Source organism: Ranitomeya variabilis, chromosome 5, assembly GCF_051348905.1.
Source record: "Ranitomeya variabilis isolate aRanVar5 chromosome 5, aRanVar5.hap1, whole genome shotgun sequence".
Classification (NCBI taxonomy): Eukaryota; Metazoa; Chordata; class Amphibia; order Anura; family Dendrobatidae; genus Ranitomeya; species Ranitomeya variabilis.
The window spans coordinates 619976840-619995580 of NC_135236.1; the positions used below are offsets into that span (position 1 = coordinate 619976840).

General features: G+C 43.7%; 1 protein-coding gene across 1 annotated transcript in view; it reads right to left on the bottom strand.

Moving 5' to 3' along the window:
• The window catches only part of GABRA1 (gamma-aminobutyric acid type A receptor subunit alpha1), a 302930-nt gene that overhangs the window by 91548 nt on the left and 192641 nt on the right, over positions 1–18741 (bottom strand). Inside the window, exon 7 of the mRNA XM_077266108.1 lies at positions 16042–16185. Coding sequence (XP_077122223.1) covers positions 16042–16185 — 144 coding nt within the window. The remainder of the gene's footprint in view (positions 1–16041; positions 16186–18741) is intronic.

Genomic DNA, 18741 nt, shown 5'->3' on the forward strand with positions numbered 1-18741 from the left:
TCTGTCTATCTATCTGTCTATCCATGTGTTTAATGGAGTGTGGGTTGGACAAATGTAAAATAGGAGGTTGGACAAGACATGACATCACAAATCTTTTTTTTAGTTCAATAATACATCTTTATTTAGCTTTCAAAAAGGCATACAAAAACACATAAAAAAAGGCATCAAAACTGTGCAAAAAAATGCATCATGTGCACGTACCCTAACTCTTTATTTTTCAATTAAAATAGCCTTGTGAGGGCTTTTTTTTGCAGGACAAGATTGACTTTTGAACAAAACGAATGGTTTTACCATATCACGTACTGGAAAATGGAAAAAAAAATCCAAGTGTGGTGAAATTGCAAAACAAGTGCAAATCCACAGCTATGTTTTTTTTTAAATTTTTTTACCATGTTCACTAAATTCTAAATCTGACCTGCCATTATGATTCTCCAGGTCATTAAGAGTTCATATGCATGTAGAAAGCCGCGGAGACACCATCACGTTTCTCAACGCAAGCAATGAATAGCCAGGTCTTTCACCGGGAAGGAACCACGGGAAGGGCAGCATCCAATAAAGGAAAACCACCTATGCCAAAACATGGTATCCATCCACAGACAGCTGTTTCGGGGTATTTGCCCCTCATCAGTGTGGAGTAGGAAACTGGCTAAAGGAGCAGTGCCTAGTGAAAGGACTATAAACATAAGGATGAATGACCTCGAGGAGATCAAAACATCCAACACCAAGGAGACACCATCACGTGTTTCTCAACGCAGTGATCCAGAACACTGCCCCCATCCCTTAAAGGGAAGGTGCCATCAAAAAAAATTTTTTTACAGCAATTGTAAAAATGTAAAGAATTAATGTTTACATTTTCTTAAAAAATATTATCATTTGTTTATAATTTAGTAAAATATGAAAAATAATTTTAAAAGTTTTGGAATTTCCACTTTTAAACACTAGGGGGAGCAGCTGCTGAAATTTCAGAAAAACCTAGTGTACAACTAGCTCACATTACAGCACTGCAGTAATTATGGGCGGAGTCTGCTGACATGTGTGATGTCACTCCTCTCCTTCCCTTCTGGGTGTTTGCTAAGGGATGAGGATGATATTCAGGAACCCAGTGAGCAGCCATTTTGTTGGTGACTGCAGAGTAAGGCTGCCGTCACACTAGCAGTATTTGGTCAGTATTTTACCTCAGTATCTGTAAGCCAAAACCAGGAATGGAACAATTAGAGGAGAAGTATAATAGAAACATATGCTCCACTTCTGTATTTATCACCCACTCCTGGTTTTGGCTTACAAATACTGAGGTAAAATACTGACCAAATACTGCTAGTGTGATGGCAGCCTTAGGCTACTTTCACACTAGCGTTGTTTGCAATACGTCGCAATGCGTCGTTTAGGAGAAAAAACGCATCCTGCAAAGTTGTCTGCAGGATGCGTTTTTTCCCCATAGACTAACATTACCGACGCATTGCGATGTATTGCCACACGTCGCAACGGTCGTGCGACCGCCGCCACAAAAAAAGTTACATGTAACTTTTTTTGTTTGTCGAGTCCCACCATTTTCGACCGCGCATGCACGGCCGAAACTCCGCCCCCTCCTACCCAGACCTTACAATGGGGCAGCGGAAGTGTCGTAAGACTGCTTCCGCTGCCCACGTCGGGCATTTCTTTCACAGCATGCGTCGGTACGTTGGGCTCCTCAGATCCTGTCTTGGCGATGTGTGAAAGTGAGACAACAGGCGCAGTCTGGGGTGACGCTGGGGGGAAATGTAGCCATATAGTAACGATAAAAATGAGACCCCTCTCTAAAGCTGCCTCACCAGCCCTGACTGCACCTAACTGGAGGTCATGCTGCCCCCTCTATTACCCCAGATCCGCGTGCAGGTGCTCAGCCAGAACCACCATAGAATGGGTCCGCTTTCTGAAGATAATACTGCCATAGTGTTCTCACATAATACCGCCATATAGATCACACACAATACTATGAAATAGATCACACAGTACTGTCATACAGTTCACATAATACCACCATATAGATCACACATACCGCCAGTGTTCTCGCATACCGCCATATAGATCACACAATACCGCCACATACTTCTCACAATGCCGCCATAGTGTTCTCACATAATACCGCCATATACACTCACCGGCCACTTTATTAGGTACACCATGCTAGTAACGGGTTGGACCCCTTTTGCCTTCAGAACTGCCTCAATTCTTCGTGGCATAGATTCAACAAGGTGCTGGAAGCATTCCTCAGAGATTTTGGTCCATATTGACATGATGGCATCACACAGTTGCCGCAGATTTGTCGGCTGCACATCCCAAAGATGCTCCATACAAGGCAGGATGGATCCATGCTTTCATGTTGTTTACGCCAAATTCTGACCCTACCATCTGAATGTCGCAGCAGAAATCGAGACTCATCAGACCAAGCAACGTTTTTCCAATCTTCTACTGTCCAATTTCGATGAGCTTGTACAAATTGTAGCCTCAGTTTCCTGTTCTTAGCTGAAAGGAGTGGTACCCGGTGTGGTCTTCTGCTGCTGTAGCCCATCTGCCTCAAAGTTCGACGCACTGTGCGTTCAGAGATGCTCTTAGGCCTACCTGGGTTGTAACGGGTGGCGATTTGAGTCACTGTTGCCTTTCTATCAGCTCGAACCAGTCTGCCCATTCTCCTCTGACCTCTGGCATCAACAAGGCATTTCCGCCCACAGAACTGCCGCTCACTGGATTTTTTTTCTTTTTCGGACCATTCTCTGTAAACCCTAGAGATGGTTGTGCGTGAAAATCCCAGTAGATCAGCAGTTTCTGAAATACTCAGACCAGCCCTTCTGGCACCAACAACCATGCCACATTCAAAGGCACTCAAATCACCTTTCTTCCCCATACTGATGCTCGGTTTGAACTGCAGGAGATTGTCTTGACCATGTCTACATGCCTAAATGCACTGAGTTGCCGCCATGTGATTGGCTGATTAGAAATTAAGTGTTAACAAGAAGTTGGACAGGTGTACCTAATAAAGTGGCCAGTGAGTGTAGATCACATACAATACCACCATATAATTCTCACAATTCTGATAAGCATAATACCACCATACAGATCACATAATACCGTCATATAGATCTCACATAATGCCATAATACAGCATGACCCCTGCAGCTCCTGTTATCGCACGCATAGAGTTGTGTGTGCAATGGGGAAAGACATGCAGGGGGAAAGGATTAGATACACTGTTCACCAGACAGTATCACACAGGATAGGATTAGATACACGGCTCTGTAATAGTATCACACAGGATAGGATAAGATACACGGCTCAGCAGAGAGTATCACACAGGAGAGGATTAGATACACATCTCAGCAGACAGTATAACACAGGAGCAGATTAGATACACGGCTCAGCAGTCAGTATTCCACAGGAGGATTAGATACACAGGTCAGCATACAGTATCACACAGTATAGGATTAGATACACGGCTCAGCACAGTATCACACAGGAGAGGATTAGATACACAGCTCAGAAGTCAGTATCACACAGGACAGGATTAGCTACACGGCTCAGCAAACAGTATCATACAAGATAGGATTAGATACACGGCTCAACATAGTATCACACAGGATAGGATTAGATACACGGCTCAGCATAGTATCACACAGTATAGGATTAGATGCATGGCTCAACACAGTATCACACAGGATTAGATACACGGCGCAGCAGACAGTATCACACAGGATAGGATTAGATACACGGCTCAGCAGACAGTATCACACAGTATAGGATTAGATATACAGCTCAACATAGTATCACACAGGATAGGATTAGATACACAGGTCAGCATACAGTATCACACAGTATAGGATTAGATACATGGCTCAACACAGTATCACACAGGATAGGATTAGATACACAGGTCAGCATACAGTATCACACAGTATAGGATTAGATACATGGCTCAACACAGTATCACACAGGATAGGATTAGATACACGGCTCAGCATAGTATCACACAGTATAGGATTAGATGCATGGCTCAGCACACAGTATCACACAGTATAGGATTAGATGCACGGCTCAACATAGTATCACACAGGAGAGGATTAGATACACTGCGCAGCAGACAGTATCATACAGGATAGGATTAGATACACGGCTCAGTTAGTATCACACAGGAGAGGATTAGATGCACGGCTCAGCATAGTATCACACAGTATAGGATTAGATGCATGGCTCAACACAGTATCACACAGGATTAGATACACGGCGCAGCAGACAGTATCACACAGGATAGGATTAGATACACGGCTCAGCAGACAGTATCACACAGTATAGGATTAGATATACAGCTCAACATAGTATCACACAGGATATGATTAGATACACAGGTCAGCATACAGTATCACACAGTATATGATTAGATACATGGCTCAACACACAGTATCACACAGGATAGGATTAGGTACACAGCTCAGCAAAGTATCACACAGTATAGGATTAGATGCATGGCTCAGCATAGTATCACACAGTATAGGATTAGATGCATGGCTCAGCACACAGTAGAGGATTAGGTACACAGCTCAGTTAGTATCACACAGGAGATGATTAGATGCATGGCTAAGCAGACAGTATCACACAGGAGAGGAGTAGATACACAGCACAGTAACACACATGGGAGGAGATAACTGCTCAGAGTCAGCACCACAAAGGAGAGGATTAGATTCCCTCTCCCCCTCCCCACTGATACTCACGGCTGCCTGCTGAGTCCTTCTCCCTCCCGTCCATGGTCTCCTCCTCCTCCTATGACTGCAGGGCTCCTGCGATCATCCTGGAAAGCTGGCCTGGAGCCCACAGAGGCAGTGTGAGCTCCAGGAAGATGGCGCTGGTCTCCTGCCTCTGCCGTGCTGTGGACGGCTCAGGGGGCGTGGCCAGACACAGCAGAAAGCAGTTTAGAATGGTAGGTATAGAGTCGGCTCCCGACTGCAGATCTCTATGCCCTGGGCTGCCGTAAATGCAGAGTGAAAGTGCCGTGCAGCTACACTTACACTCCTGCAAAGCAAAATGGCGGCGCCCAGTGGCTGAAAAAAAAATTAATAATAAAAAAAATGTTAAAGTTAAAAAATGTAAATTTGTATTAAAAATAATTGTTTATATAAACAATCATTTTTAATACAAAAAATAAAATGCTGCACCTTTCCTTTAAGGGAAATATGCAAATGCATGTAGAAAAGCCGTGGAGACACCATCACGTGTTTCTCATCCCTTAAGGGATGGGGGCAGTGTTCTGGATCACTGCGTTGAGAAACACGTGATGGTGTCTCCACGGTGTTGGATGTTTTGATCTCCCCGAGGTCATTCATCCTTATGTTTATATATATTAAGAGTTCATAGACACCAAATATTTCTAGGTTCTTTTTTATTTAAGCGGTAAAAAAATCCAAACTTTGGTAGAAAGAAAAATAAAAAGGTGCCGTTTTCCGAAACCTGTGGAGTCTCCATTTTTCGTGATTTCGGGTTGGGTGAGCACTTATTTTTTGCATGCTGAGCTGACTTTTTTAATGATACCATTTTGGTGTAGATACGATCTTTGGATCACCGGCTATTGCATTTTATTTTAATGTAGCGGCGACCAAAAAAATGTAATTCTGGCGTTTTGAATTTTTCCTCATTACACCATTTACCGATCAGGTTAATTCTTTTTTTTTATATTGATAAATTGGGCAATTCTGAATGCGGCAATACCAAATATGTGTATGTATGATTTTTTTATTGTTTTATTTTGAATGGGGCGAATGGGGGGCGATTTGAACTTTTATATATTTTTTATTTTTTAAATATTTTTTAAAACTTTTTTTACTTTTTGAATGCTTCAATAGTCTTCAATAGACTATAAGCTGCAGTTGTCTCATTGGCTCTGCTACATACAGGCGATGATCAGATGGCCTGTGCGTAGCAGAAATGCACACTTCCTATGAGCGCCGACCACCGGGCAGCGCTCATAGCAATCCAGCTATGGCAACCACACAGGTTTGCTGGAGACCTCTGGTTGTCATGACAACCCATCGGTGACCCATGTTCATGTGACGGGGTCACCGATGGGCGGTATTTCCGGCGCGCTTACCGGAAGCAGTAGTTAAATGCCGCAGTCAGAGATTTACAGCAGCATTTAACAGGTTAACAGCCATGGGAGGATCGCGGTTCCACACGCAGCTGTTAGAGGCACATGTCAGCTGTTCAAAGCAGCTGAAATTTGCTGTGAAAGATGTAGGCTCAGTGCCGGAGCCCACATCATAGGGAGAGATTCCGACGTAGGCATACTATTATGTTGCCAGCTGCCATTTTCTACAAGCCAACCCATCACTTGGGACTGCATGTAAGACCCTCTGTGGTAACGACTCCTCTGGGTCTACTATCTCCATCCACACAATGGGACTAATGGCTGGGAGAACAATGGCTTTAAGCCCCTGAGACACTAATGATAGTAATGCAATGATTACTTTGTTTGATTACCAATCTTGGGCCTGGAATTATGTATGCAGAAGATCCAGCCAGCATTTCTTCCTCTGCTTACTGTCACTGAATGGAAACATTGATTGCTTAAGGTACCTTCACACGAAGCGACGCTGCAGCGATAGAGACAACGATGCCGATCGCTGCAGCGTCGCTGTTTGATCGCTGAGGAGCTGTCACACAGACCGCTCTCCAGCGACCAACGATGCCGAGGTCCCCGGGTAACCAGGGTAAACATCGGGTTGCTAAGCGCAGGGCCACGCTTAGTAACCCGATGTTTACCCTGGTTACCAGCGTAAAAGTAAAAAAAACAAACAGTACATACTCACCTGCGCGTCCCCCAGCGTCTGCTTCCTGACACTGACTAAGCTCCGGCCCTAACAGCACAGCGGTGACGTCACCGCTGTGCTTTCACTTTCACTTTAGGGCCGGCGCTCAGTAAGTGTCAGGAAGCAGACGCTGGGGGACGCGCAGGTGAGTATGTACTGTTTGTTTTTTTTACTTTTACGCTGGTAACCAGGGTAAACATCGGGTTACTAAGCGCGGCCCTGCGCTTGGTAACCCGATGTTTACCCTGGTTACCAGTGTAAAACATCGCTGGTATCGTTGCTTTTGCTTTCAAACACAACGATACACGGCGATCGGACGACCAAATAAAGTTCTGGACTTTATTCAGCGACCAGCGACATCACAGCAGGATCCTGATCGCTGCTGCGTGTCAAACTAAACGATATCGCTAGCGAGGACGCTGCAACGTCACGGATCGCTAGCAATATCGTTACAAAGTCGTTTCGTGTGAAGGTACCTTTAGGCACTGAATCGACAAGCAACCAAATCTCTAATAAAACACAGCAAGCAAAACTGTAATAAAACAGCAAGCAAATCTGTAATAGAACACAACCATAATATTGACATAACCGTTGCTCCGTGCTGGAAAAAGTTGGCATCCCTTCCAGCAGCAGATTATGCACTACATCAATTGGTCCAATAGTCTTTAGAACAGGGCCAGCTCCTCAAAGCACTAACAGGCATGTAGATGGTAACAGAGGCAGCTACCTGCCTGTTGTACCCGGCCCCGGTCATTGACCGCTCCTGCCGGAGCTTCAGCTGCTCCCTGTCAAAAGAGCAGCAGTTTCTCTTCCTGTTGACAGGATTGGACTACCGGCATCATGCTGATTGACAGATTACATCCCCCAGTTTGGCAGCGGGGAGCCAGCTGTCAATCAGAATGACACCAGTAGTCCTGCCGTCAAAAGGAAAAGGAACTCCTGCTCTGTTGACGTAACATCAGTAGAAGTCTATTGCCACTCTTTGCAAGTGGAGAATGGCACAGGACACAACAGGCAGGTAGATAGGACCTACTTGTCTGTTAGGGCTTGGTCACATTTTTTTTAAGTCCTGGATATCTTTTTTAATAAAGCAGTGCAGTGCATGGGCAAATGCCCACAAAACTCAATGAACTTAAAGAGTAACCATTGTTTTATATTTTATTCATAAAAAATAGTATATGTGAAAATAAACAACTTTGTAACATATGTTATCCGAGAAATCTGCTTCTTTAGGCCAGGGTCACACTTGTGAGTGCAATGCGAGAAACTCACGCAAGTCTCTAGCATCAATATCTGGCACTACCGCCGACACTCGGAACTGGAGCCTTCGGCTGCATAGAAGTATATACAGCTGCACACTTCGGTCCCGAGTGCCAGTGGCAGTGCCGTGTATTGATGCGAAAGACTCAAGCAGGGCCGGATTGGCCGGAGAGGCCCACTTGTCACATGGTGACTGTATATCTTTGTACACTTGTAGGTTACAAGAAGTGAGGGAAGTGTAACATGACTATATAACATATAATTACAGCTTTGCCTATATAACTGGATCTCATAGATAATGAAGGGATTGAGACGGCCAAAGGCTATGGAACCTCATTCTGATGCACCATAAACTTTGCCTACAGCCACTTTTAGTTTTGCTGTGCAGCATGAGACCCGGTGACTCTGAAAAGCGGTGACATCAGTAACGTCACTGCTCTTCAGATATTCCGGGTCTTGCGCTGAGCTCAGCGACTGTGAAGAGCGGTATTGTTACTACCATCGCTGCTCTTCAGAGTCGCTGGGTCTCATGAGGTCTGGGCTAGTAGTGGGGTGTCTGATTGACACCTCTCCATTACTTACACAAGGGATTGATAGCAGCTGACATTAGGCAGCTGACAACAACTCTAAAAATTATTACACATATCAGAATTAAATGCTTTGGCGGCTGGGAAAAGCAGTAGAGCTAACGCTATTCCCAGGGGTCGGGTGCTAGCTACAACTGTCATCATCCTTGCCTGGTCTCCCTGCGAAGCATTTCTGTTGTATTTACATGCGCTGATCTCAGGCCACTAAACGAGTGTGATCAACAATGCTGAAGTCGTTCGCTTGTTTACCGGCCTCTTTACACCAACTGAGAAAGAATGAAGGGAACAGAACAATCACAATGAGATCAATCTGTCCCCATACAGTATCATGTCATCAGCAGCACAACTACAGTTTACACCGGCGATGTGCTGCTGAGAACAAGGATTTCTGCTCCCACATAAACAATCCAATCACTTGATGAATAGGCAGCATTTTGCTTGTTTAGTATAATACACCCCATAGTCCTCCATATATTATAATGTGCACCTCAGTCCTCCATATAGTATAATACACTCCTCAGTCCTCCATAAAGTATAATACACCCCTCAGTCCTCCATATAGTATAATACACTCCTCATAGTCCTCCATATAGTATAATACACTCCTCAGTCCTCCATATAGTATAATACACTCCTTAGTCCTCCATATAGTATAATACACTCCTCATAGTGCACCATACATTAAAATACACTGCTCAGTCCTCCATATAGTAAAATACACTCTTCATTGTGCTCCATATAGTATAATGCACCACCATAGTCATCCACCCCACAGAATATATTGTAGCCACAAGTATAATGTAACCCCCAGACAATACGATGCAGCCCCCTCATATAGTATAATGCAGCCCCTGCATATATAATATATGATAGCCCCCTCATAGAGCATAATGCAGCCCCCCATAAAATATAATATAGCACCTCCATGGAATACAATGCAGCTCTTCTCATATAGTATAATGCAGCTCCCCATAAAATATAATGTAGCCCCCTCATAGAGTATGATGCAATCACCCCTCATAGAATATAATAAATTTAATACATAGAATACATTTAATATAGAATATAATACAGCCTACCTCCCCATAGAATATAATGTAGCCCCATAAAAGTATGATGCAATCCTCCCTTATAGAATGTAATACAGCCCACCATAGAATATAATACAACCCCCCATAGAATGTAATACAGCCCACCATATAATGTAATACAGCCCCCATAGAATGTAATACAGCCCCCCATAAAATGTAAAACAGTCCCCCATAGAATGGAACACAGCACCCCATAGAATGTAATACAGCCCCCCCATAGAATATAATACAGTCCCCCATAGAATGTAATGTAGCACCCCCCAATAGCCCCACAATCCAGTTATTACTCATTGATATATAAAAAAACATACAATCCTCACCTCTCATCGGGCCCAGCGCTGCTCCTGGCTCCGGTCTCAGCGGCTGCAGTCTGCCCAGCACACAGCAGGTACGCGATATGACATCATCGTACACTCGCAGTGTCAGGGGCAGAGTGGGGAATGATGGGAGAGGGAGCTTCAGCAGACGCTCTCTCCTCCATCAATGCATTCAAAAGTTGAATGCGGTGGTGCTGGCGGGGGGGTGAGTCAGCGCTTTCGCCGCTAACAGCGGCACAGCGTGCATGGATCGAGTGGCCCACTACTGGCACCCGCCCTTCTGGTATTTGTTAGAAATGCCCGATGGCCAGTCTGGCCCTGGACTCAAGCGAGTTTCTCGCATTGCATACTCAAGTGTATCCCCGGCCTGCAGGACTGATCGTTCACTCTGAATTCAGATTTTCCGTTTACTGAAATGTAAGATAACAGCTGGTGGTTTTAAAATACTATGGAGAGGAGAGATGGAAGGAGAAGGAGTTAGAGGCAGACACACATATTGTTCTGCAAGTTCTCCTGAAACAACAGTTCCAGTTCTCCAAAGAACTTTATGAACACTTAGGGTACCGTCTCACAGTGGCACTTTTGTCGCTACGACGGTACGATCCGTGACGCTCCAGCGATATCCATACTATATCGCTGTGTCTGACACGCAGCAGCGATCAGGGACCCTGCTGAGAATCGTACGTCGTAGCAGATCGTTTGGAACTTTATTTCGTCGCTGGATCTCCCGCTGTCATCGCTGGATCGGTGTGTGTGCCACCGATCCAGCGATGCGTTTGCTTGTAACCAGGGTAAACATCGGGTTACTAAGCGCAGGGCCGCGCTTAGTAACCCGATGTTTACCCTGGTTACCATCGTAAATGTAAAAAAACCCCAAAAAAACGTACATACTCACATTCCGGTGTCCGTCCGGTCCCTAGCCGTCTGCTTCCCGCACTGACTGACTGCCGGCCGGAAAGTAAAAGCAGAGCACAGCGGTGACGTCACTGCTGTGCTCTGCTTTCACTTTACAGCCGGCACTCAGTCAGTGCGGGAAGCAGACGGCTAGGGACCTGACGGACACCGGAATGTGAGTATGTACGTTTTTTTTTTTTTTTTTACATTTACAATGGTAACCAGAGTAAACATCAGGTTACTAAGCGCGGCCCTGCGCTTAGTAACCCGATGTTTACCCTGGTTACCCGGGGACGTCGGCATCGTTGGTCGCTGGAGAGCTGTCTGTGTGACAGCTCCCCAGCGACCACACAACGACTTACCAACGATCACGGCCAGGTCGTATCGCTGGTCGTGATCGTTGGTAAATCGTTTTGTGTAACGGTACCCTTACTAACATCTCCTATCTCACTAATGGGAAATCTGCATTCACTTTTCAGAATTTTGAAAAAGAATGATTAATGCAGAAGGAGAAAGAAGCTGATTTCGCTGATAAGATATATTACAAACTTTCTCATTTTCACATGTACTATTGATTTATGAAAAAAAAATATTAATAATTGATCTTTGTTCTTTAGGCAACATTGTAAAGAAAAGTACTGTATATACTCGAGTATAAGCCGAGATTTTCAGCCCACTTTTTAGGGTTGAAAGTAACCCTCTCGGCTTATACTCGAGTCATACCCAGGGATCGGCAGGGTAGGGGGAGCGGAGCTGTGTAATAATACTCACCTGCTCCTGGTGCAGTCCCTGCACATCCCTAGTTCCCCGGCGCCGGCAGCTTCTTCCTGTAGTGAGCGGTCACATGGTACCGCTCATTACAGTAAAGAATATGGACCCGACTCCACTCCCATAGGGGTGGAGCCGCATATTCATTACTGTAATGAGTGGTACTATGTGACCGCTCACTACAGGAAGAAGCTGCCGGCGTCGGGGAACAGATGTGCAGGGACCACGCCAGGAGCAGGTGAGTATAACTCGGTGTGCGATATTCACCTGCTCCCCGTTCCACCGTCGGCGCCGCTGCGTCTTCCGCGTCCTCTGCAGTGACGCTCAGGTCAGAGGGTGCGGTGACATGATTAGTGCGCGCCGCCCTCTGCCTGATCGTCAGTGCAGAGGACGGGGAAGACACAGCGGAGCCGATGGTGGAACGGGGAGCAGGTGAATATAGCAAGTGCCGGCGGCCTGAGAGGTGAGTATGTAATTTTTTATTTTTTTAATCGCAGCAACAGCATATGGAGCAAATGTCTGTATGGAGCATCTTATGGGGCCATGTGCAGCGTTATATGGGGCAAATATCTGTATGGAGCATCTTATGGGACCATGTGCAGCATTATATGGGGCAAATATCTGTATGGGGCCATGTGCAATATTATAGGGGCTAAATATCTCTATGGAGCACCTTATGGGGCCATGTGTAGTATTATATGGGGCAAATATCTGTATGGAGCATCTTATGGGGCCATAATCCACTTTTGTGGAGCATTACATGGGGCAAATGTGTCTATGGAGCATCTTATGGGGTCATAATCAGCATTTGTGCAGCATTATATGGGGCATATTTTAATATGGAGCATCTTATGGAGCCCATCATAAATTGTATGGAGCATTATATGGGGCGTATTTTGTATGGAACATCTTATGGGGCCATCATGAACTGTATGGTGCATTATATAGGGCTCCTGATTCAATATGGATATTCAAAAAACACTTAAACTACTGATGTCTCAATTAATTTTACTTTCATTGGTATCTATTTTTATTTTTGAAATTTACCAGTAGCTGCTGCATTTTCCACCCTAGGCTTATACTCGAGTCATTAAGTTTTCCCAGTTTTTTGTGGCAAAATTAGGGGGGTTGGCTTATACTCCGGTAGGCTTATACTCGAGTATATACTGTAAGCTAAATTTCTCTGGAATGCTGTGAGAGACATGAAATCATACATAAAACTAATATTTTAAGCTATTGCTGGTATACAGTAGTTGGCTCTACAAGTTGTTGATCTATTCGGTGTACGTAATTTTTCACTCATTGTTTCTGCACTGCAATACAGCATTTGCTAAGTAAACAATAGCACAATGTAATGTGTCACGTGTAGTGTTGAGCGATACCGTCCGATACTTGAAAGTATCGGTATCGGAAAGTATCGGCCGATACCGGCAAAGTATCGGATCCAATCCGATACCGATACCCGATACCAATACAAGTCAATGGGACTCAAGTATCGGACGGTATTCCTGATGGTTCCCAGGGTCTGAAGGAGAGGAAACTCTCCTTCAGGCCCTGGGAACCATATAAATGTGTAAAAGAAAGAATTAAAATAAAAAATATCGCTATACTCACCTGTCCGACGCAGCCGGGACCTCAGCGAGGGAACCGGCAGCGTTGTTTGTTTAAAATTCGCGCTTTTACTTGGTTACGTGAATTCCCGGCTTGTGATTGGTCAGGGCGGCCATGTTGCCGGGACGCGGACCAATCACAGCAAGCCGTGACGAAATTACGTCACGGCTTGCTGTGATTGGTCCGCGTCCCGGCAACATGGCCGCCCTGACCAATCACAAGCCGGGACGTCACTGGAGGCTGGACACGCGCGTTTTTTAAAAAGTGCGCAAGTCCAGCCTCCCGTGACGTCACGGCTTGTGATTGGTTAATGGCGGCCATGTTGCCGGGACGCGGACCAATCACAGCAAGCCGTGACGTAATTTCGTCACGGCTTGCTGTGATTGGTCCGCGTCCCGGCAACATGGCCGCCCTGACCAATCACAAGCCGGGACGTCACTGGAGGCTGGACACGCGCGTTTTTTAAAAAGTGCGCAAGTCCAGCCTCCCGTGACGTCACGGCTTGTGATTGGTTAATGGCGGCCATGTTGCCGGGACGCGGACCAATCACAGCAAGCCGTGACGTAATTTCGTCACGGCTTGCTGTGATTGGTCCGCGTCCCGGCAACATGGCGCCGTGACCAATCATAAGCCGGGACGTCACTGGAGGCTGGACACGCGCGCTTTTTAAAAAAACGCGCAAGTCCAGCCTCCCGTGAAGTCACGGCTTGTGATTGGTTAATGGCGGCCATGTTGCCGGGACGCGGACCAATCACAGCAAGCCGTGACGTAATTTCGTCACGGCTTGCTGTGATTGGTCCGCGTCCCGGCAACATGGCCGCCCTGACCAATCACAAGCCGGGAATTCACGTAACCAAGTAAAAGCGCGAATTTTAAACAAACAACGCTGCCGGTTCCTTCGCTGAGGTCCAGGCTGCGTCGGACAGGTGAGTATAGCGATATTTTTTATTTTAATTCTTTCTTTTACACATTTTTACATTAATGTTGTTTCGATACCCGATACCCGATATCACAAAAATATCGGATCTCGGTATCGGAAATTCCGATACAGCAAGTATCGGCCGATACCCGATACTTGCAGCATCGGAATGCTCAACACTAGTCACGTGCTGTTTTTGATTTAAGGTTGTACTCGGATAACTTTTAGACCTTCAAGGGACCAAATGCTTTTTCATTATCCCTAATAAAAATGAAATTGAAAGTGGGAGTACTTAATTTTTCTCATAACTGTAGATGAGTCACACTTTTATAAATGCATAAAGATTTGCTGAAATGCACTTTGAATGACATTCTAGGTAAACCTATTGCAGAACCCATTGTAGATAATTTCTATTGGTGGAACCAAATTGTACTCTATTTTTTACAAAAATGATGACTACTCTTATTTTAGATTAGACAATACAATGACTGATGATGCTGCTTCTGTTATAACTGCCAAAGAACATTCACACGTGTAATGTACAAACCCGCAGAATAAATACCTGAACCTGACAGGTCTCTGTTCAGGCTACGAAATGCCCTTTTCTGACCCTAGTATGTCCCTGCCTGACTGCGGAGGTTGGCACCCTAAGATAATGCAATGGCGCCCCCACTTGATGGCATCTTTCCCTGAATGTCCTTAGCAGCTCCTAGGATACTGTAGCTAGAGTAGCAGTTCCCTAAGGAGTAAAGGAATCACGCACAAAAGAACTGCAAGCAACAAACTACAGCAAAGTGAATGCATCCAACAAAGTCTATGACCAGTAGGAACCTCCAGTACTGGAAGGTATTTAAAGCTGCACCCGAAAGATGATAGGACATGCAAACAGAGTAAGTGAACAATACCTGTTACCCAAAACCACCAGAAACAAAGATAACAAAATTAAAACACCCAAAGAAAAGGTGTATCTGTTGTGGCTCAGTGTGAAGAGATACAGAACACAAAAATCAAGGGTTCGAATCCAGAAGCATGATAGATTTATTAAGAAATACTCTCCCAGTGATATAATGGACACAGTCTATTCACAATAAATGTTTATATATAAAACCTCTCTTTCATATGAGCCATTTCCTTTTTAATTTTTTTGTGTGTATTTTTTTTGTTATATTTTGTCAGTATCCTTATTTTTTTTTTAAATCACTTTACGTTTTTCTTGTTACATAGAAGCAATTTTCTGTGCCTAAGACACGGGAATGAATGCAAGGTGACATAGTCAAGGTCATATGACGATGCCACATTGATATAAACTAAGCTCTCTGTTTGTTTTGGTTTACACGGTACATTAAATGATGTCTCCTTGAAATACACTTTTCTTATTATAATGATGAGTAGCAGTCACATGCTAATTTAACTTCCCAATGAATATTGCGATGCCAAAAATGGAACATGTACATTTCTCAAAACAATAGCCATTTAGCATAAATGACAATTATTTCTAACAATCTTAACCACCCCAAAATCTACTTCTCTGCTTACTATTTATAATCTGCCCTTTTCATTTTGCTTCAGATGTTGAAAAGGGCATCATTACCAGGATTAACTAAGCCTGAAAATGATAGTATTGGACAATAATTGATCATTAGATTTTCTCTTGTTGCCGTAGCAACTCATCTACTGGCGGAGTGAGATTCTATCGCGTTAGACAAGAGAAGTCAATAGGAAGTAAAGCGCACACCATGCGAAGGAAAAGTACAAATATTCACAAACCTGTGCTAGATTGAACGATTCCAGACGCCACCGTTTGACCTAGCAGATCATATTGATTTAACCTGGAGCCATCCTCAGCAACTACGACAGACAGTGCTGGTTCTCGTGTCCAGCTGTAGACCACTTCGGCTCTTGTATACGCATCTGTATTTAAAGGAAAACTTGATCAGTATTTACAACACACATGTAAAATGAATACATGCCTAAACGGGGGGCAAAATCAGACATATTTTTTACACTGTGGAAGCAGATTTTAACTAATGTAATTATCTCTGAAGATTTACCAAAACTGTATACACAACATTTCTACATTGGCCATAGAAACAAATTTCAATTTAACTTTTATTTTCCAGAAGTATTATGGCTCACGTTTAGTTCCATATTTCCATGGAAATCGGTTTGATCATGGATCATAATGCATGGACTGGCTGCAGCTATACCGACTGGTGCCTCACAGCCTCATAGAAACACATGAAGCCCACGTGCTCCAGTTGGGAGACCCCCTGACAGTCCGTGCACTGTGATCCTTAATCACACCGAGACCAGCGGAAAACTGCATGAGATGCTTCCCAACATTTTTACCTCGAGAGCCTGATTCAGCTCTGTGAGAGTATCACAAGCCACATCCAGGCGTCCTCCCTGAAGTAATGCCATAGTGCTCTAGCACCCTCCAAAAGTAGTGACACCCAAAGCCCCCATTACCGGTATAATAAAAGTGAAAACTTTCTAACAGAATTCACACTGATCACATACAGTACACTTTCATCCAGGGGTTCCCATCTCATCCCAATTTGATTTTCTCACATCACGCACTTCCGCCATACAAGCACATCCAGTTTTAAGTACCTTTCCGACTGGCAACATCATCTTATCTCCAGATTACTATATATAATTAATCTCAAAAACCCTAAAGGCCAGTATATTTGCATCCAGATCAGCTGTTCTGTGTGGGGCTACTCACAAAAGTCACAATCTGGTGAACAACTCTTCATAGCTGTTTGTTAGATTTGGGTCTAATGTACCAAGATGTCTGACAACCACGAGTCACACATCATGGGCACACAAGTCACATATGGCTCTGGAGCCACAAGTTGGGGACCCCTGCCTTAGAGAAATGAAAGACAAATTATAATGAGTTGATATGTACCTCAGGAACCCAGGTAGGACAGCCAGTCTTCAAACTATATTCAAGTGTGAAAGTACGCCAATAACAGGACATCCCCCCAGTTGTCAATATACTCTGAAATACTGAATAAAGGTAGAGACAGCAACCAAATTATATATATATATATATATATACTAGACTGTGGCCCGATTCTAACGCATCGGGTATTCTAGAATATGCATGTCCCCGTAGTATATGGACAATGATGATTCCAGAATTCGCGGCAGACTGTGCCCATAGCTGTGCCCATCTCTGATTGGTCGAGGCCGCCCGACAAACCGTCGACCACTCCATATAAGGTATGGTCTACAAACCGCCAACCACTCCATATAAGGTATGGTCTACAAACCGCCGACCACTCCATATAAGGTATGGTCTACAAACCGCCGACCACTCCATATAAGGTATGGTCTACAAACCGCCGACCACTCCATATAAGGTATCCTGTTTGTAGACCATACCTTATATGGAGTGATTTCCAGGACAGACAGACAGACAGACAGACAGACAGAAAGACAGACAGACAGACAGACAGACAGACAGACGGAAAAACCCTTAGACAATTATATATATAGATATATATATATATATATATATATATATATATATATATATATATATATATATATATATATTTTACTGTTCCAGAACAGATACAGGGAGACAGTATTAGCACCTTAGTATTGCTATAGACAATGAAATGTTTTTTGCTAACAAAATATAATGGGGCAAATTTACTAGTAAAATTGTGCCAGACTCGTGTTGGGAGCGGAGATGAAAAACAGGTATAAATGTCATACAGATGACTTTCATGTTTTAGAATCTCCTTGCACTTAAACTCCTATTAAAAGTCTTAAAAAAGGGGTGAGGGTGGGGTCATTGAATGCACCAGATTAATAAAAGACATGAGTCACAAATATTAATCAAAATATTGATCTAATAAAAGACAACCAGGACCAGGAATAAGTGTCTAAGCTGTCTATCAAGATGCACAAATTGTTATCACCCAGTGAGCATCACTGTAATAAATTTGGCACAAACATGATTAGTCACATATTCACATCACAAGATGAAAAATTATAGAAGTCACAGTCATTTCTATGTTTTCTTAAAAAGTGCTGAAAATTTAAACAATTTCTTTGGAAAAAAAAACTTTAGTAAAAAACAAAATGAAAAAACTTCTTGTTGCTAAAAAAAAATTAAAAAAAATTGCCAAACATAAATAAACCGGCTCCATTTTTTTTACAACCAAATACTTAATTCACGCCATCCACACATAGAAAAAAGAGCATTTATCAGTTTTAAAAAAATCTCTAGTTTTTTTAAACATATTACTATCATTTTTTTTTATATATAACTTTATATGTATTCAATAATGACTTATAAGCACAATGGTGGGTAATGCAACAAAGCTTTTATGCCAGAAAACTGACTTATTATGCTTTCAAAAGGTGCAGTTTTTGTGCGAATTATGGAGTTAGAAGCAGCACAGCCAAAATGGGCTGAGCTGGGAGAAGTTAGGGTGGGAAGTGACG